The sequence below is a fragment of the Capsella rubella genome, unplaced genomic scaffold (assembly GCF_000375325.1).
Source record: "Capsella rubella cultivar Monte Gargano unplaced genomic scaffold, Caprub1_0 scaffold_3, whole genome shotgun sequence".
Taxonomy (NCBI): domain Eukaryota; kingdom Viridiplantae; phylum Streptophyta; class Magnoliopsida; order Brassicales; family Brassicaceae; genus Capsella; species Capsella rubella.
In genome coordinates this window covers 13,361,814-13,382,295 of record NW_006238921.1, presented here as the reverse complement: position 1 = coordinate 13,382,295, position 20,482 = coordinate 13,361,814, and the positions used below count along the sequence as shown (strand labels likewise).

At 36.1% G+C, this 20,482-nt stretch overlaps 4 protein-coding genes across 4 annotated transcripts; 2 read left to right on the top strand and 2 right to left on the bottom strand.

Annotated features, from left to right (window-relative positions):
* Positions 1-586: 586 nt before the first annotated feature.
* On the top strand, positions 587-2,790 carry LOC17891458 (eukaryotic initiation factor 4A-2). Its single transcript, XM_006300176.2, has 2 exons — positions 587-1,351; positions 1,467-2,790. The coding sequence occupies exons 1-2, from the start codon at positions 725-727 to the stop codon at positions 2,121-2,123; spliced, it is 1,284 nt and encodes a 427-aa protein (XP_006300238.1). The 5' UTR covers positions 587-724; the 3' UTR covers positions 2,124-2,790.
* LOC17893525 (serine/threonine-protein kinase/endoribonuclease IRE1a) lies at positions 2,730-6,633 on the bottom strand. The gene is made up of 8 exons (XM_023785454.1): positions 6,420-6,633; positions 6,122-6,325; positions 5,738-5,972; positions 4,354-5,639; positions 3,991-4,157; positions 3,535-3,781; positions 3,151-3,454; positions 2,730-3,064 (listed from the first exon to the last, which is right to left on the bottom strand). Exons 2-8 carry the CDS (start codon positions 6,268-6,270, stop codon positions 2,918-2,920), a joined length of 2,535 nt encoding a protein of 844 aa, XP_023641222.1. The 5' UTR covers positions 6,271-6,325; positions 6,420-6,633; the 3' UTR covers positions 2,730-2,917.
* A 968-nt stretch (positions 6,634-7,601) lies between these two features.
* LOC17890786 (exosome complex exonuclease RRP44 homolog A) lies at positions 7,602-14,229 on the top strand. Its single transcript, XM_006300094.2, has 24 exons — positions 7,602-7,739; positions 7,840-7,971; positions 8,073-8,230; positions 8,435-8,490; positions 8,607-8,729; positions 8,867-8,997; positions 9,101-9,341; positions 9,440-9,596; positions 9,798-10,038; positions 10,197-10,353; positions 10,471-10,539; positions 10,810-10,935; positions 11,021-11,073; positions 11,162-11,268; positions 11,540-11,594; positions 11,691-11,790; positions 11,960-12,071; positions 12,450-12,570; positions 12,743-12,802; positions 12,894-12,999; positions 13,079-13,174; positions 13,393-13,474; positions 13,569-13,634; positions 13,873-14,229. Exons 1-24 carry the CDS (start codon positions 7,686-7,688, stop codon positions 14,069-14,071), a joined length of 2,802 nt encoding a protein of 933 aa, XP_006300156.1. The 5' UTR covers positions 7,602-7,685; the 3' UTR covers positions 14,072-14,229.
* Positions 14,230-14,243: 14 nt separating this feature from the next.
* LOC17893577 (protein PIN-LIKES 5) lies at positions 14,244-19,812 on the bottom strand. Its single transcript, XM_006299759.2, has 10 exons — positions 19,794-19,812; positions 16,276-16,546; positions 16,104-16,183; positions 15,888-16,012; positions 15,649-15,770; positions 15,291-15,545; positions 15,107-15,207; positions 14,978-15,030; positions 14,708-14,893; positions 14,244-14,621 (listed from the first exon to the last, which is right to left on the bottom strand). The coding sequence occupies exons 2-10, from the start codon at positions 16,408-16,410 to the stop codon at positions 14,497-14,499; spliced, it is 1,182 nt and encodes a 393-aa protein (XP_006299821.1). The 5' UTR covers positions 16,411-16,546; positions 19,794-19,812; the 3' UTR covers positions 14,244-14,496.
* Between the last annotated feature and the right edge of the window lie 670 nt (positions 19,813-20,482).

Below are 20,482 nucleotides of genomic sequence, written 5' to 3'. Positions count from 1 at the left end.
TGACCCAAATAGTATAATTTTATAATGACTTATCTTTTCCCTCCAGACTGTCCATATGAGAACAGACCACGATATTCAATTTACCTAATTTAGAATGAACCAAAGTATATATTATTTGTATCTACAACTTGTAATTAGAAAACATTATGGCTGACTTCTCACTCCCTAAACATGTCTCCAGGCTGTGTCCGTATATGAAATAACTGTGTGACAACAACTAAACAAGCTGTTAGTGAATTTAAATAGTATATTTTGTACAAATAAGACAAAAGAGTTTACAGGCTGTTTCGATCTTAGTTAGTATTAATGAAGTTATCTACCCATTAATCAATCCATCTTTGACTTGGTCGATGTTTGGTTCCCATCATAGTCGTGCAAAGTAGTTTTGAGGTTATTGATGGGTGAAGATATTTTCCAAATAAGATTAGATAGTCCACTTTGCACTCTTTCGTGGTTTATTTCTAATGTTGTTGTTTGGTCGATTAATAAATTGTAGACAGTTGATTAATAATCCAATTAACGTAGAATTATTAATTTTATCGGCATTCACTAGAGACAATCCCAAAGCTTCCTTTTTGTTCCCCTGGTTCATTCATTAGAATATCAGGATTCAACTGCATTTATGTATATCTTGCTTTCATCAAAAGTTACGAAACCCTAATCCAGATTTTGGTTCTTCCTCTCCAGCGGTTCAAAAATATCTTCTACTTAAAGCTGCTCCAGTATGGCAGGCTCTGCTCCACAATTTGATGACCTGAGCTGGCTGAATGAAGTAGTCGAGGAGGAGGAAGATGATGATGAGTTCTTCACTTCATATGATGAGGTCCATGAGAGCTTTGATGCCATGGGCTTGCAAGATAATCTTCTTAAGGGTATCTATGCTTACGGTTTCGAAAAGCCTTGTCCTATTCAGCAAAGAGGAATCGTACCCTTTTCCAAGGGTCTTGATGTGATCCACCAGGCTGTGCCTAGTACTGGAAAAATCGCCACTTTCTGCTCTGGCATCTTGCAGCAGCTTGACTATACCTTTTTCCAGTGCCAGGCTCTCGTTTTGGCTCCCACCAGGGAGCTTTCTCAGCAGATCGACAAGGTCATGCTTGCCCTTGGCGATCACCTTGGCGTCAAGGTTCACGCCTGTGTTGGTCCAGTTATAAGCCGTGATGATCAGGGCATGGTCAAGGCTAATGTTGATGATCAGGGCATTGTCAAGCCTACTAATGTTCATGTTGTGGTTGGAACTCCTGGTCATGTGTTTAACTTGTTGCGAAGACGATATCTTCATTATGATTGTATAACGATGTTTGTCCTTGATGAAGCTGATGAAATGCTCTCTCTTGGTCTCAGGGATCAGGTTTGTCTTTACCTTTACCACCAAGTTTGGGTATTGTATCCCTTAGTATATATGGTTGTAATTAAACTCTGATCATCAATATATATGACTTGGTTAAATATGGTGGAATTTGCAGATCTATGCCATATTCCAGTTTCTCCCACCTAAGACTCAGGTTGGAGTATTCTCAGAAAAGCTGCCACCAGAAGCTCTTAATATGACAAGGAAATTCATGAGCAAACCAGTGATGAGAATCTTGCTGAAACCTGATGAGCTGATCACACTTGAAGGTATCAACCAATTCTACGTGAATGTGGTGAAAGAAGAGTGGAAGCTCGAGACTCTCTGCGATCTTTATGAGATTCTACCTATCACTATCACTAAGAGTGTCATCTTCGTCAACACTCGTCGTAAGGTTAAGTGGCTCACAGACAAAATGAGAAACCTTGACCACACAATCTCGGCAATTAATAACGACATGGACCGAAACACAATAGACATCACCATGAGAGAATTTATGTCTTCATCTGGTATTCTCATCACAAACGATCTCTTGGATCGTGGTACTGGTATTGATGTGCTGCAGCAAGTCTCTCTGGTCATTAATTATGACCTCCCAGTTCAGCCGGAGGACTACCTTCACCGTATCGGAAGAAGTGAAAAATTCGGGAGAAAGGGTACTGTTGCAATTAACTTTGTGACTGTTGACGATGAGATAATGCTGTCTGATATTCAGAAATTCTACAATGTGGACGTTGAGGAGCTGCCAGCAAACTTCGTTGATTTGCTGTGAAGAAGAAGATGAAAGGCTACTTGTTTGTATCTTTAGCTATGTTTTGTCAGTATAGGCCTATTTCTTGCTGCAATGTTTTATATCAAATCATCTCCAAGCTGTTGCACCGAAACCAATCCGCTTTTATCAAGGATAGACTTCTGATGGAGAATTTGCTTCTTGCTACAGAACTGACAAAAGAAACAGGGGAACATCTCCAAGCGAGAGGAACTGTAGGTTCCATCATGGAAAGATTCTTTTCCAAAGTTTTTAACAGATCTTCAAAAGAAGCCTCTTGATCTCTCTGCTTACCAGTATGAAACAGAGCACGGTAAGTAAAACGAGAATGAATAAACCCAGGAAAAGACGAAGCCCATCGAAAAGTTTCCAAAGCTCAAGACGCTGATTTCTGGTCTAGAATGAGACGGACGATATGGTCATCGCGAGGCACAGAAGAAAGCGAAGAAGACGAAGCCATAATCTTGTCAATGGCTCCACATAATATAGACAAGACGTCGAAAGGTTCAAGCTTTTCAGCATCAGAGACACAATAAATGTCACAACTTGAGTCTAGTCCAAGGAGCGACCTTTAACACTATTGTATGCAAATTTGCTGTAACTAATGTGTGAACAAATGTTTGAATCTTATTTCGTTGCTGAATACGTCACTTGAAAAATACTTCTTATATACATAAGTACTACATGTTGCAGTTTGAGCTATACGCTAAAACATTTAGATAGAAGTTAACTTATGTACTACTGCGTACAAGAACAAACATACAATAATTAAGTGCTGGAAGCGAAACGGTCTTTGTTTAGATGATGTTGCTTTTGAAGTACTTTCTGAATACTTCTTCTTCCTTGCAGTGCAGAGAGATGACTCTGTACACTTCAATCAACAATTTCGGGAACCGTATGGCAAAGTACTCATCGAATCCTTCTGGAACTGTTCCGACGAGTTCCTAAGACATGAAAGAATATCAAAGTAATCAGTTTTACGCTAGTGTTAGTAAAAGTGTTTGAGGGATTCAATTATAATAAGATGAACCTGGATTTCTGGAGGAAGTTCTCGATAATGGTTCAGTTTGTTCCTAATAACTCGTAACAAGTCACGAATGCTATCATATTTGTAACGTCTGTAGCGACCGATGTTTGTGATGAAAACAGGTTCTAGTTTTTCGTCCCATTTGCCTCCTATAGCCACTGGAGCTGTACTCTCCATTGCTCTCAAGATTTCAGAATCAACTTCTCTATTTTCAAGCTCAACTCGGTCACTAGCATCCCGAAGAAACGACAGTCTCGTCTCTGAGTCCCAAAACATAGGATGGACCAGCACTTCGGATGCACTGGGACTGCAAATAGCAAGCAACACATAAGAGATTAGGTTTATGTTGAGCGAATGTTAAATCATCAGAGAGGAAAGTAGCTTTACCGTAAATCAGGGTTTGGGTTCAACAAACGGGATATGAGGTCTGAAGCTTCTGGAACGTGTTCTACTAGAAATAGGTCAACTTTGTTCTTCACAATATTGACATCACGTTCAAGATCATCTCCAAATGGATGCTTACAACCAGTTATAGTGTAAAAGATGACACAACCTAAACTGAACATGTCCACTGCACGAGTTTGACGACCTTGTACTAGCTGCTCTGGTGCTTGCCAACCCGAACTACCAGAACCTGTATTTTCAAAGAATATATTTTGAAAAAGTGGTTGAAACTCTTTTCATAAGCATAATCACATATTCAACCAACAATCATACAATGCGTTCAAACACTAACATGAGTTCATCTTACCAACTTATGCCATCATGCAGTTTTTTCTCTAGTGTTAATTTTGTGTTGCATCGAACATGCGGATCAAACAAAGATAAGAAAAAAGAACTTACCGGTGGCTAGTTGACCCAACGATGACATATCTCTAGACATACGTTTGCTAATGCCCATATCAGAAAGCTTTGCAGTCATCTCTTTACTAATTAACACATTTTGTGGCTTCAGATCTCGATGAACTATCCCCAATTCGTGTAAGTGGACAACCCCACTCACTATATCCCTGCATAACAACACCAAAAGAATGTAAGTTTAAACAGTACATTAGCAAACAAGGTTCAATTTAGTCTAGCATTTACAATACCACATAGCCTAGACTTATCAAAACCATCTAGTTGCTACCTTTGATGTTCAAATGAAACAACTCTTAATCTAAGAATATTATGACATAGATAAGAAAGCACAAATCCCAAATTAACCTCATTAGTTTAAGCATGAGAGGTGACGGGTGGCCTCCAAATTTCCAAAAACTGTTTCCTTTGATAGCTCCCTCCAATGAATCCAGTTGGATCTTATATGTAGGTACCGCTTCAGCAGATTCGTTGTTTCTCAATATTTGTGTCATAGAAAACTCTAAATAGGATTTGATTAGATCATCCAAACTGCAAGTGCAACGCTCTAGAGAAAGGTATACAAAATCTTGATCATACTCCACACCATACCACCGAATGATGTTTGAGTGCTGGTCTGATGCAATGAGGTTTTGAATCTCTTTGAAAGCAACCTCATGATGAGATCGAACAAGGCGTTTTACAGCTACAGGCCGACCTTCGTAAATACCATCAAACACCACTGTTCCGTTACTTCCCTTTGCAATTTCTTTACTTGACACAAACAACTTACCAATCTTTCGCCCATCAGTTGCACCACTTGGAAAGCTATTGAAGCCTAGTAACATTTGACCACCTTCAATGAGCTCGAACTGATCCTGGCCACGAGGAACTGACTGCCTATCTTTCTGCCCATTTGTATCCTTCCCTGATTTACGATTCTTTTTCTTTTTGGAAGGTCCAGATTTCGAACTAAATTCACTCCCCCTCGACGAAAACCTTTTAATGAAAATAGAGACAACAACACCCAGAAGCACTAAAGGAACCAAGAACTTCACGGGCGACCATTCAAAAACTTTTCCAAACACATAGGTATATTTTTGCCCATGTTGCTCTTGTAACTTCCTTGATTCTAGGGCTATTCCAGAAGGCATTATGTTGTTTTCACTTTCGAAGTGATTTTGGGAGGGGGAGGGTAGCATTTTCACTTTCATTGAGTGATCATGATGCACTCTAATAACAAGTTCAGGGCCAGGAACGTCAATTTGTGATCCACATGGCAATGGCATAAAGATTCCAGTTTGGACTCTAGGACCGAGCTCATAGCCTGAATTGTAAACTGGATCACATAGAAAAGCAGCTCTGAAGTGAGAAACCGTAAGATTCCAGACAAGCTTTCCAGTGGTATTACCAAAATGCTCTAGTTTGGAATCTGTTCGCCTGATAAGAAGAGGTAGCTTCACAAGATCTACATTGCTAGTTGGCTTCACCAGAGCATTAATCATTTTAGTATCTTCAGAAGAATGGGTTGATTTGTAAACATGGATTAGCCTCCCTGATTCACCATCAATCAAATAGGCAGTAGTTGTTTCTGACCTAAGAGTCACACCATCATCCGTTACAAGTGGCTTCTGTCTAAAAAAGTCCCGAACTGTCTGCAATTCAACAAGAAAATGTGTCAAACACATAAATATATCTAAACGTCGAGCCAGCAATGAGTATTCTCAAAGTCATTTGTTTTTCTTTTTCATACCCAGTTATGATAGCCATGGACAGTTGTAGCATCCGTTGAGCTGTTCTTATAATCTACTATTATGAGAGGAGTGTTTTGTGTATTAGCACTTAGAGGAGCCTGATATAACGAATGCCATGGGGATCCTGTTGAAAAGGACCATATTGTTTTATCTGGTGCTTGCTGCTTTAAAGACACTTTCCCATCGCGATCAACAACAAGGTTTGTATTTGGCTCTGTTCGCTTTGTAGGTTCACTGATTAGAAAAACAGATAACATCACAACCAGTAAACCACACAGAGAATAAATCAAAAGATTACAAACCACCAAAAAATTAATCAAACCTAAGTCACTAGTCCCATCAAAATCAAATACTAAGTCATGTAGAGGAAGGAAGAAACTCACCTAAAGGATTGTAAAGATCTGCTGCCGGCACGAGTTAAGGCGATGGGATACAACACGTCGCCGGAAGCGCCGCCGCAAGAAGGCGTCCATGGAGAGAGTATCAGTAGTAAGAAGAATAGATGGCGGAGGGAACAACATCTTGATGGCATGGTCCGGATCAATTATGGAGAATCCGAACAAAGACCAGAGATAAATGATGATGATCTAAAAAAACAGAGGAGGAGGAGGACGATCCATTCAATAATCGAATATAAAAGAGAGAGAGATAAGAGGAGAAGGAGGGTTTTGGAATTTTAACCTGAGGGTGAAGTCAACGATGGAAGATAAATTATACGAAGCTTTGGTCTGAGGCTGCGGTTTAGGGATCTCCGTGTCCGGCGAGTTTCTTCCTCCGCCTCCTTCTCTTGCACTCACAAGTCAAGTCACACCCTAGTGTGTCCAATAATAATAACGCGTTTTGCTTTTGAATCTTCAAAAGTTCTAACAATTATTATTTTTTATTATTTTTCGAGGAAAAATACAAATCTAGAAGATATTGTGTGATCCAACTCTAAACTTCCGAGTAAGGGATCAATCACTAGTTAGTTGTGTCGATATGCTAAGCTTTGTACGAGGCTGCGGTATAAGGATACTCGTGTTCCCAACTTAACTTATTCGGCCGAGCCGAGCCAATGCGTTAATAGGTCTTTGTAACACAAATATTATTGTTTCGAAAATTTTAGAATTGTGAAAAGACGACAATATTCTCAACCAGTCGGACCTAAACATCTTTTGCTATCAACCAGACCGGACAAAATATTCCAAATATAAAAATCCAAACCAAACCGATTTAAAATACCTGAACCAAATCTAATTCGAACACTAAAAAAAATACCCAAACATGTTTTAATCTTTTAAATCCGAAAACTTAACCGAACTGATGATCAAACGTATACCCACAATATAACTATATATAACTTTTTAATTATTTTTAGTTTTTATGTAATCTAATTATCTAATATTATAATTAAAATTTAAAAATATCAATTATTTTTAAATTAAAATTACCAAAACATCTATAATAAACTATAATATCTGAACCCGACCTAAAAATAAAAATTACCTAGATAAGTTTTATATGTCTCAATTCAAAAACTCGAACAGGTAATCAAATAACCACCCCTCAGATACACAAAATTTGAGTAATATCACTAATAAAAAAAATTGCTCTAAGATTAAGGTATGATCTAAGTACATTATATTGTAAAAATTGATTTATTTCTATTAGAGTTGTTTTTTTTGTTGTTGTTAATAAAGTGTTTTTTTTTTGCCCATCAAGAATAACCGGGTTTGGTGTGTTCACTTCGGTTTAATCAAATTGAGCGGGTTAGTGAAAAAGTTAACCAAACCGGTTTAAGCCGACGTCGTTTCGTTTACAAGAAACGAACAAGGGGAGCTTCAAACTGAAAATTTAGGGAGTCGCTTTGGCTTAGGTTTAAAAGGCTTTTGAAAAGAAGCTTCTCCGTCTCCGTTCTGACGACTGAAACTTTCACCTTCACCGGCGAAATCGAAAACGAAATTGAAGATGTTGCAGAGCAAAGTTTTCAATAAGAAAACAAGAGGAGGAAGAGTCCAAAAGGTCCCTCTTCAATCTCTCTATGCTTCTTCTTCCTTCCCAGTTTGATTTTTCTAGTTTTGTTCGTTATTGTAACTTTTTTGCTCTTTGGTGTCTGCGACAGCAAGTAAGAGAGGTTTATCTACGAGATGACATATACTGTGGAGCTTTTTCTTGCAAGTCATGTGATACTTCAGCTGCTCGTTTGTCTTCCCCTAAGATTATTGTTGTTGACACCAACGTCGTTCTTCACCAAGTAATTTTGCTTTTGATTGATTATGAGCTTAACATTTTTGAGCTTCGTACTGTATTGTGTCTTGTGGGTGTTGATTAATGTATGGTGTTTTGTTTTGGTAGATTGATTTATTGGAAAACCAGGCTATAGACAATGTTGTTGTTCTATCTGTGGTGCTGGACGAGGTTAAGAACAGGAACAGATCTGTTTACAACAGAATCAGAGCTCTCTGCAGCAATCCAGCGAGACAGTTCTATGTTTTCTCCAATCATGTCCACAAGTAAGATGCTATTCGAGCTTTGAGCTTTTAGATTCTTCAGATTTTAGGTGAACAAAAGAAAATAGATTAAGGAAATGCTGCTTATTATATTGATTAGATGCTCACTTTATGATCGCTGGAACTTACTAAGCCGTAAACACTTTTTTCCTGTGTTCTATCATTGTTTTCTCTCACCTTTACTAAAACTCTAGTAACTCTCCACAGGGATACTTATGTGCAGGCCATGGAGAAAGAGAGTGCCAATGACCATAACGATAGAGGTTTTTATTTACTATTTAATCACCTTCTTTGTTTGCTAACATCTTGTTACTTCCTTGATGATGTATCAATTCTTAGAAAATATTTTACAACTTTTATAATTTTTTCTGGAATTCAGCTATTCGTGTTGCTACTCTATGGTACCAGAAGCATCTAGGAGATACATCTCAGGTATTGCTTGTAACTAATGACAGGGAAAATAAACGGAAGGCCATTGAAGAGGGAATATCTGCAGAGACAAGTATGTTAATCATTTGTATTTTTCATGTTGACTTACTTTCAGCATTTCAGCATCCAGATATCAAAGCTCGGTTTTGCATGGCGGTTTGTGTGTTTTGCTATCTGACGTTGAAAAATTAATGAATGTGTCTGTATCAGTTGAGGCTTTTGTTAAATCACTTGGACAACCTGAATTGCTGGATCTGCTTGCCCAACCAACCAACGAAGACGTAACTATGGAAGATGCTGATGATTCTAGACCTTCGAAGAGGAAACTTATATACCAAGAGGTAAAGGAGTTAACATACTTGTTTCTCAGTCTCAGATTTCCGTTACTAGATACTGCCATCAAACAAATATTGTCTCCAATTTTGTTCTTTTTCCTGCCTGCAGCATAAACCCATGTCTGAGATTACTGCTGGCTTACATCGTGGAATATATCACCAAGGAAAACTCCGTGTCAATCGTTTCAATCCTTTCGAAGCTTATGTTGGAAGCGAGAGCATTGGCGAAGAGATAATTATCTACGGGCGCAGCAACATGAACAGGGCTTTCGATGGTGATATTGTTGCGGTCGAGCTCTTGCCTCGCGATCAATGGCAAGAGGAAAAGGCATTATCTATAGCTGAAGAAGGTTTCTTTTTAGTATCTACATGTACTTAAGACTACTTATCTGCTTGCATTAATTTGTGTTAAACCTATCTTTCTCTCACATATCAAATTCGAATGCAGAGGATGAAGAGGACGATACTGTTCATTTGGCTCCCAACAGTGCCGATGATGCTCCTAGAAGCTCAAATTTATCCCAGGAAACTTTGGGGGATAAAAATGCTACCCCTGCTCGTCCATCAGGCCGTGTAGTCGGTGTTATCCGTAGAAATTGGCACTCGTGAGTTCATTACTTTATCACCCTGATCTTCTTGTTTGTTTTTGGTGGCTACATATGTGACTGGACGATTATCTATGATACTCTTCTGTGTCTTGTCTGTCCAATTATGCTTTGATTTCCCTTAATCTTATCTTACTCTTAGAGTCTGTTTCAAGCTGTGGTTTCTGGATGACGGTTCCTAATTTGCATGAAATCATGCAGCTATTGTGGATCTCTTGAACCAATGTCACTACCTGCTGGGAGTGGTGGAACGGTGCATGCTTTATTTGTCTCTAAAGATCGCAGAATTCCCAAGATTCGCATTAATACTCGACAGCTGCAGAACCTTTTGGATATGAGGATAGTAGTGGCAGTTGATTCCTGGGACTGTCAATCTCGATATCCTTCTGGTCATTATGTACGACTAATAGGCAAGATAGGTGACAGGGAAACTGAAACAGAGGTAATGACATTATATTAAATTACTGAACTCCGTTCTAGTTGGGAATAGGATTGGAGGGCAAGAGTAGGAAAAGTATATTGGTTTTCGTTTTAATCGGGGAAGTGATTGACATTGATAATTGGAAATAACATCAATACTTTTTCTTGTGGATGCTGCAGGTTGTGTTGATAGAGAATGATGTTGACTACTCGCCGTTCTCTTCTCAAGTTCTGGCATGCTTGCCACCCTTACCCTGGTCTGTATCTTCTGAAGACATATCCAATCCTGTTAGGCAGGACTTACGGCATTTGCTTGTCTTTAGTGTGGACCCTCCGGGTATGTAGCTAAAGCTCTCTACTCATTTGATCCTGTATGATTTAGCCAATTTAAATATCTTCCAGGTTTTGCTGGTAGATGTCTTCAAGCAGCTTGACTTGTTTGTGGTGCTAACAGGTTGCAAGGATATTGATGATGCACTACACTGTACATCGCTTCCAAATGGGAACTTTGAACTTGGAGTCCGTATCCTAGACTCAACAGAATTTAGGACATGTCATGAGTCAATGAGTTACAAATCACTTTGTGGTGTATATTAACCAAAGCAATGGCTCCTGTTACCATTTTGCATTATAGTTTGATTTATCATAATTATCCAGTGCCAAAAGTGTATTTTAGGTTGTCTGTTTTATGTTTTTTAGTATTCATCTCTTTAAAAATTTTAGCTAGTTCCTATGTCTTCTCTTCATATCCTGGGAGTGAATTTATAAAGCGTATCCTTGACCATGATTATAGACATTGCTGATGTAACAAATTTTGTTCACCCTGGTACTCCTTTGGATGATGAGGCATCAAAAAGAGGCACATCTGTATACCTTGTTGAGCGTCGTATTGACATGCTTCCCAAGCCTCTAACTGAAGGTTGTATCTGCTTACAGAATACATTCCCTTTGTGTTGAATTTCAATAAACTCGTGAACACTCATGAAACACGGTTTCACTTGCAGATATTTGCTCGCTTAGAGCTGATGTGGAAAGGCTTGCATTCTCGGTTATTTGGGTATGCTTTATCCATTTTCAATTTTTACTGCGAGATGTATTAGCAAGGTGGTAAACGGTTTGCTTAAGAATATAATTCATATATTTAGGAAATGAGCCCTGATGCCGAGATTATCTCAACGAGATTCACAAAGAGTATAATCAAGTCATCTGCAGCATTGTCCTATGTTGAAGCTCAGGCTCGGATGGATGACAGGTACATTCTTTTTGTCACCATAGATTTAGAGGGCAGTGGCTTGTTTGCTTAGCAGCTTACCTTTGTTTAATAAAATTCATACATTTCATGTCCTCTAGTTTGACAGTGGGAAAAATGGTAACAATATTTGTTGAAAAATAATTGCTCTTCTTATTCAGAAAATTAACCTGTCTAATAATTTTATTTTATATTATTTGTAATTGTAGAGTTGTTTGAGATTCCATCTTTACATGATGCTCAAAGATTGACAAATATAATTATTTTCTGGCAGCCGATTGACAGACTCCCTGACTACAGATTTGAGGAACATGAATACTTTGGCAAAGGTTGAAGCACCTGCTCGCACATGTTGTTTGATGGTCCAGAAATCATAGAAAGAATACATTATTTTGACCTGTTTTTTGCTTTTTTGAAACCTGTAGATAATGAGGCAAAGACGTATCGATAGGGGAGCCTTAACTCTTGCTTCTGCGGAAGTCAAATTTCAGATTGATACCGAGACTCATGATCCTCTTGACATTGGTATGTTTTCTGAGCAAAATTTGCTTCTTCATGATGAATATGAACGATAGTCTTTGTCATCCAAACACCCATGAAGTACAACAACATTTATCTTATTGAAAGATTGAAAGATGTATTCCATTGATACATCTGTTTGTTATTCGTCACCATGACTCCATATTTTGCATAGGTATGTATCAGATTCGCGAAGCAAACCAAATGGTTGAGGAGTTCATGCTTGCTGCAAATGTTTCAGTCGCTGGACAAATCCTTAAACTATTCCCTTCTTGTTCACTATTAAGGTAAAGTTTGCTATAGTTCTTGAAGGTTTAATGGCTTTCTCTTACATTGGTAGTCTGGTTCTCAAAGATAGCAATCATTCTGTCTGTTTTGAATGGTTTCTCTGCGTAAAACTGAATTCAATTTTTTTTAGATGTGACCAAATTAGCTTTATCAATTGTTTCTAAAGATGTTTATACTGCTATATTGGCTACATGAATTGTTTACCATTGTGTTCGTATTTATGGTCAAATTAGGTATGTTGTGCATATTTAGCATAATGAAAGTGATGGGATCCCAAGTAGTTGTTGAGGACGTGTTTAGGCATTTGTTGTTTCTTCTGTTCATTTTGATTATCAATAGTAGTAATTCATTGTGCTCTGGTTTGGTTATTCATGTAGGCGTCATCCTACTCCAACAAGAGAAATGCTTGAACCACTTTTGCGTACTGCTGCAGCTATTGGGCTTACTTTAGATGTCTCTTCATCTAAAGCTCTAGCTGATTCATTGGACCGAGCAGTGGTGAGTTTTTTTTTCTGTCTGCACCGTCGTGATTGCAGGCACTTCTTGCCATTCTGAGTACCTCCTGGGTTCTATTCTATTCATGATTAATTGCAACTGCCACTTTTAAGTGGTCGTTGAATATATATAATCTTTCTTTCTCGTTGTGACTAACAAAATCGTAATTTTTCAGGGTGAGGATCCATATTTCAATAAGCTGATCAGGATATTGGCAACTAGGTGCATGACACAGGTAATGCTTCCGTCATGACTGAGTAGTTATATTGCTGGTGATTTTCACAGGATATCACCATATTGAACATTTTATATGTGTTACTACTCAGGCTGTCTACTTCTGTAGTGGGGATCTCACTCCTCCAGAATATCATCATTATGGGCTTGCAGCACCCCTGTACACTCACTTTACATCCCCTATCCGGAGATATGCTGGTAAGTGAAAATTGCTCTGTGTCTTTCCTTTGTTTTCACTTGCTAGATTCCATAAACTTGTTTTTTTCCCTGGTTCTAGATGTCTTTGTGCATAGGTTACTTGCCGCATCATTAGGAATATACAAGCTTCCAACAGTGTTCCAAGACAGACCTCAACTTACTAGCGTTGCTGATAGTAAGAGTTTATTTACCCTCTGTGGATTATTCAAGGGTTTATTCTTTTCTAGCATTTTGAGTGCTCTAACTAAATTTGTAACTTTATCCCTTCTTGATTTGACAATATGGAGAACATGTCTAAAACTCAACTGTTCATTTTTGTTTACTTAAAGATCCTGGATGATGATTTTCTTTTACTACTACACCGGAGTATTCTAATTCATTGGCTTCTTTCAGATTTGAACTATCGGCATAGGAATGCCCAAATGGCAAGTCGAGCTTCAGTAGAGCTGCACACTCTTATTTACTTCAGAAACCGGTATGGATGGTCTTTCTTTTATGAATTGTACTTGATTCTAAAGGCATAGACTGGTAAAAACTAAAGACTAAGATAATTGTGTTTTATGTTGCAGACCCACAGATGCAGAGGCGAGAGTAGTGAAGATAAGATCCAATGGTTTTATAGTATTCGTCCCGAAGTACGTTCTCCATTTTTTTCCTATTTACACTACCATAATATAAGTCATTAGCATTTGTAGCAAGTGTAGCTACAAATACTATCTACCATGTTCTCCATCTTTTCCTATTACTTCCCTAGCCACCACACGAAAAATGATTCAATTGGTATTTTACATGCGAAGTGTTCCAACCAAAGGATTGGCTAATGGCTATTAGCATTCTGTGTTCTTACGATGAATATTGTTATGATTTATGCAGGTATGGAATTGAAGGCCCTGTTTACTTAACAGCAAAGGGTGAGAAAGGAGCTGGTGACTGGTATGTAGATGAGGAGAAGCAGAAGATTGTTAAGATGGACGGAAGTTTATCTTACAGTGTCTTGCAAACAGTGAGGATTCACATGGAGGTAGTAGAGCCTCAGCCTAATCGACCGAAACTTGAACTCACTCTCTTGTAAAACTCTTCAACCTTGTAGTTTTACTTTCACTTGCGTACCAATGCAAGAGTTCAGGTGGTTTTACGATTGTTATCTTATTTGTGTTCATTGTCGAAGTCAAAGACATTGTATGATCATTTCATATTATCTATAGATGGATGTGAGGGGCTGTGCATCAATTTTGATCCTCTGATTTCTTGATAACCATATGCTTTTTCATTATCTTGATGTAATACTTGATACAATATTTGCATAACAAATGGGGAGATGGGGAAAAAATGTAGACTTGCAGAAAGGTACAAATGCAACCAGAAAAATCTATCAAGCTATGATCAAACAGAATGGTAAGATCCCTTGACAGTGCTTTGGCATCTGTTTTCCCCCATGGTCTTTTGTAGTAGTAAGAAGATAGAAACTTCTTGCGCTCATGCATTGTTGCAGGTTCTCTAGACTAACAAGTGCAGGAAGATGGTGGACCATACGGTGAGGGCCAGTATAGCAACCAAGTATGTCCACAGCATGAGCACTGAGCACTCGTCTTGCGCAACATTGTACAGCTGTGTCATGGTGCCTGTAGGTTTCAATTTGTCGTTCCTCGTTAGTATTGTTCTTTTAATTGTTCTAGATTTGCAAGCACTCAAATGATTTATGACTTACCAATATTCATGGCAGGTGGAAGGGTGAACTGAAGCATCAAAACATACTGAAACAAGGGATCAGCTGGAAGGAACCCAAGACTTGCAGCTGTTAGTACAATGCCTATACCGATGATTGGGAGGATTATATACCGAACACAGACTATTCCAAGTACAACCGCAGGTTTGACTGCCGAAGAACGTAAACCTGTTTGATTTAAATCGCAGTAAGTTTCTCTGTTATTTTTATTATTGAAATAGTGACATCTGAGTTGTGTATGGAGGGACTTACCTTGTATGAGGTTTCCCCCTAGTATAATAGTCATACAAGGAATGGTACCATCTCTGCACAATTGGTTAAGTTAGTAACTTAAGATGCAAATGGTCAGGAAGTAATTGATGACAAGATTCTGGTAACTACCCAAGGAGTTTTGCAGTGGTTTGAATTACTCTTAAAGGAGCATTATCACCTATGATAAGATTCCTGAGCCATCTTACTGCACCGAAGATGAAACCGATAATCTGAAAGCATCAAACATGTCACATTAGTTATTCCTTCACCTCTTGGTATATTTCTCAGTGCTAAGTCAGTAAAATGAACTTACTGCACCAAGTGTAGGTGGTGCAAGAAGCTCCTCCAATATCTCATGGAGGAAGTCTACTCCTTTTCTCCAAAACCCTGTCCCTTTCTTTACCAATTTGTCTTCATGTGCATTGAGGAGATGGGTCTTCTGATCAGCCTCTAAGTCATTATTGGATGATTTGATTGCTGCTTTCTCAGATTCTTCCATGGCTTTAATTTTCATCGCCGACCCTTTTATCAGCCGGAATGTGTATGTCCATATGTAGAATCCCCCTAGCTGCACAAAAACCAGTATAGAATTCAATTTTGCTTCTCTTTCTTCTCCTCATCTCATACCAATACTTTGGTCAAGAAACATGATAATATCCACATTTACATACCGCCATAGAGAAAGACGCGTAAGAGAGCCCAACGGTTCTGCATACACTCCTGTTACCAAATGGACTCTTGTCCTCATCGCAGATTGCTGGGACAAGTATGATTGGTAGGTTCCCCATATTTCCTATTAACCAAAATTGAGTTTTGCTTTCTAAATGAGAACGTTACAAAGAAATATCTAATAGATACATATACGATGATGATGACGTTCCACAATGTCCAAATAATTTGTGGCGTTTACCTGAGGAACAAGTTGCAACAATGAGACCTTCAAGATAAGGAGGTGGTTTCAGAATCTTGACAACCATCCACCCAAGAAGTCCTCCGATTAAGAATGTAAGTCCCATGTTCACCGGCATAAACCACCTTCGATTGCAAAAAAAAAAGTTTACAGCTGAAGATTTTATCTTTCACCGGCCGTTTTTACTCACTCAGGTAAAAAGAAAATAAAGATTACCATGAGATAATGTCTTCAAGTGTCACCGTCTGAGCAAGATTGGCAAACATGAGAGCCGGTGCAAATAGTACAAACACCACCTAATAAACAACAATATTTTCGAAAAATCATTAGAACAAATCTTGATTCTTTTGATACATTTTTTCAGAGATCCAAGAATCATTTTGTTTACCTTGTTCATGGTGTTGCGAGCTTCAATAGGGAAGAGCTTGCAACGATCACTAGCCAAGAAAGCTCCAACAAGACTCATGATGAGAACTTGAATAACCGGCATAGAAGCCACCTCCAACAATGACCAAAACCCCATCTTCTTCTTTTTTATGTGATTCTATAGACTTATGATGAAGGAAGGGATTAGTACGGCTCAAACTCGGATCTTGTTTCTATTGAGCTCTTCTTCGGCTTCTGATTCGTCTACAGTAATCTGCAGAGAATTAACAAGCCTGAGAAGAGAGCAAGTAATACGAGGTAAGCACATATTTACGTTTAAGCAAATAGACATATTTATATATAAAAAGTTACAGAAGAAGCAAACAGAATGATTAAAGAAATAATTCATGGAAATGAGACATGCCAGAGTTTTGAGTCTTTTGAGACCACCCCGTATCATTGGAGAAGAGAAGAAGCTGTGTTTTTTCACGTTCCAACTACAATAATACTTTTGACCCACAAACAAAAAAAAACTACAATAATTTCTTTATTTCCATATTTATGTAAATATTATTGTTTGACCTCACACAAAATAATTCCTCCCTCAGTTTCTATATAAATGAGATTTTAGGCTTATTTAAAATATATATATATATATATATATATGACTTCCTTTCAAATCTATGCAAAAATAATTTTATTCTTTAATTGGTTTTTAACAATTTATATTCTGCAGATTGTTTTTTCATTTGTCAAATTGTGTTAACGTGGGTAGTAAATGATGTTTTAATTTAAAAATTATCAAAAATTAATGATTTCTTAATTTGTGTGTATTTACTCAAAATCATATGTTATAGTATCCTATAGTACTACTTTTGTTATTCAACATCTACTTCTTTTCTCTTAGAAACTGTATTTACATAGAAATTAAAGGAAAGTGGAAACAATCAAAAACTAGTGATGTATAAATTTACACATAATTTTTGACAAAGAGAGTATTATTGCTAAATCCAATTAAAAAAATTTCTTGTCATATAAATTAAAAAAAAAAGAGTAAAGATGATGTGATGTGTAATGTGTTTGTGAATTTTGAGATTGATAAAATTTAACTTTCTAGACATCTCAAAACTTAACAGTTTATAAAGTGGTTGTGAAAATAAATGGAAACATTGAGATACTTAACTGCTAGCTAGGTTTCTTCTACACGTGTTTCTAATGCAAATATCATGGACCCCTAATTTTAAGGGCTCTACTAAAAATAATAACTATTTGATATAACAAGGAGGCAAATACATCAAATCATCTTTTAATTTTTAGTATATTGTTGATACTCTTGTTTTACTCTTACTTCATCTTAAATTTTAAATTTATTATGATTTTCATGATACATTTAGTTATTTATATATACAGAGGAATTCTCCAAGATACCATACTTGAATTTCTTTTTCCAAAAATATCACAATAAGTTTACTTTTACACAAATATCATAAAGATTTTTATTTTTTCAAAAATACCAAATCCAAAGGTGTATTTTTTTTTTGGTTTGGGTTAATTATTTTAGTTTTAGGATATAGTTTTAGAGGGTTATAGTTGTGTTTAAGATTTAGAGTTTAATTTTAAATGCTATAAAGTTTTGTTTAGTTTAACGATATTTTTGAAAAATTATGTTTTAATGGTACTTTTTGGAAATAGACTAATAATAATATTTTTGGAAAACACTAAATTTAGTAGTATTTATGAAAAAATTTCTATTATTAATTATTTCTTTAACTTGATGATATGATAATATTTCAAAATATATTGATTCGATTTAACAATATATTTTTATGAGATTTGAGGGAAAAAAAAAAAGAAGGTTTATCAGGACGGGTACCATCTGGATGACTGGATGGATAGTAAGTACATTGTAAATTATTGAACATGTTGACTCCCGATAATGACATTCTTAAGTATGGCTGAAAGGTAATTTACAATTTGTTAAGCAAAAAAAATTAAGATCGTAATTAACAAATAATAGCATATGATCATGAATGATGATATCAATGGTGGACCTTAATTATATCAAAAATATTCAAGACTACGTATGGGAGATAGATAGACTCCATGATTGGATCCTTCTTCATACGCAATAACACGTATTTGTATTTTGGTCAACATGTTTTTTTTTTAAAAAATAAGCTGAGATTAATTAAGAAGCAGACAAAATTATAGATAATTAATTTATTTTTTAACATATGGTGGAAAAATATATGATCAAACCATACAATAGTAAGCAAAAAAAAAACAGACAATTAAAAGTAGCAGAAAAACTCTTTAATTCAGTTAAAAATAGTTAATTCCAACATTAACACTCTTTTTTTTTTGGTAAAATCACAATAACATTGTTAATTGGAAACTAAAAGATTTTTTTTTAATATAAATTAATTGCACGTGTGAAGATTCATTTCTCTTTCTTTTCTTTTTTTTTTTTTTTTGTGTCAAACAAGAATTCATTTCTCAATACGTAGGATTTGAGCGAAATTGTTTTTTGAAATATTTTTGATTTGAATGAAAATGTATTGGCGAATCCAAATTATGTGATAAGATCCAAACTCGAAATTGTTTAAAACTAAATAAAATAATCTAACTTAATTCAAACCAATTAACTAGCTACAATTCAACCAATATACAAAGCCAATATCAAATCGAACTCAAAAATTAAACTCTAACCTATATGCAAAAATCTAGACTAAAAATCAAGCTAACCAGACAAAGCAAAAACATATTAATCTTCTCTTCTACTTCTTCAAAATTGGCAACTCTATCTATTGTCTAAATTGAATTGTCTTTCTTTTTCTCTCTGATTATTGTATATATGTTCAACTTGTGTACCATATTTTATAACAATGGAAACCAACTCGGAGACGAAATGTTTTGGTTCTAGTAGGAAAAAAACAAACCATCGTATCACACCGCCTAAGGGTTTAATTAGATTCGTATTTTAAACATTTTAAATCGATCAAAGTTGATATACTGTATATTCTATTTCTTTGGTATTTTAATTTGAAGTTTCATTTTCAAATTTTCCCCATATATATAATGCATATGAAACAAACACGCATACATTAAACAAAACCTTAATCGACGACAAAAAAAAAAAAAAAAAAAAAAAAAAAACCTTAATCAATAATTCAATTCGTCAAAATATTCAGAATAAAACTTCTACATTATTTACACCTATATTAGACACGACACATGCATAGATGCGAATTTAATGGATCTAAATTAGGTAAGCTATTTTTCATACAACTCATATTACGAAAGCAAAAAAAAAAGATCATCATCTCAAGATCATCTTTTATCATCAAATCATATCAAGATTTCTTGAGCTTGATCATTGCTATATTGAATCTTCAAGCACGTATACTCAAACATCTCATGTTTTTTAAAGTATGGGTTTTGTTTTTTGCAATAATAACAATAATAGACTCATGAAACCCGATTCAAAACGTGTAACATGTGTGTTTGTCGGATTATGAAATAAATTAGATAGAAAAATACCTGAAAATACCAGGCAAGAACTCAGAAGGATCTATCTCTTTCCGATACATTAGGAGAAGACAAATCACGCAGAGATGTAGGATTTGATTATTAAAAAATTAATTTTGGATTTGGAAAATCAAATAGAATTAGTTAAAAAAAGTGAACAATTATTCTGTTTTTTCCGTGTTTTAAGCTTTTTTGTATTTACCAAAAACAGGTATAAAAAAAGAAGACCAATGGAGAAATGTAAGCTGCAATTTTTGTTTTTTTTTAGTTACCTTTTTCTTTCCATAGTTGGCAAGAAAGAAAGACGTCTCTCTATGTGATTAATTACCTGATATCGATTTACTATGTTTATAACTATCATGCATTATCTTTACTTTTTGGGAACATATATAGCATTAGTCAATGTGTTATTAAAAAGATGTATTATAAAATTCACAAAAGTTACCGTAAATTGCATGAAAAAAAAGTCGTAAACCTCACATACAAATATATATATATTTGTAGAAATTTATGCGTACACATGCTGACATGACACATGCATATGCGTATATATGTGTGTCTTTTGTGTAGAGCTGGAGTTTTGGAGGCTAAAAGTGGACTACGTCACGTAAATTTAACAACATAGCAAACTTAATTGACCAATCATTAGTACTGAGATGCACAAATCGTTTAGAATCAGCTACCATATATATATATATATA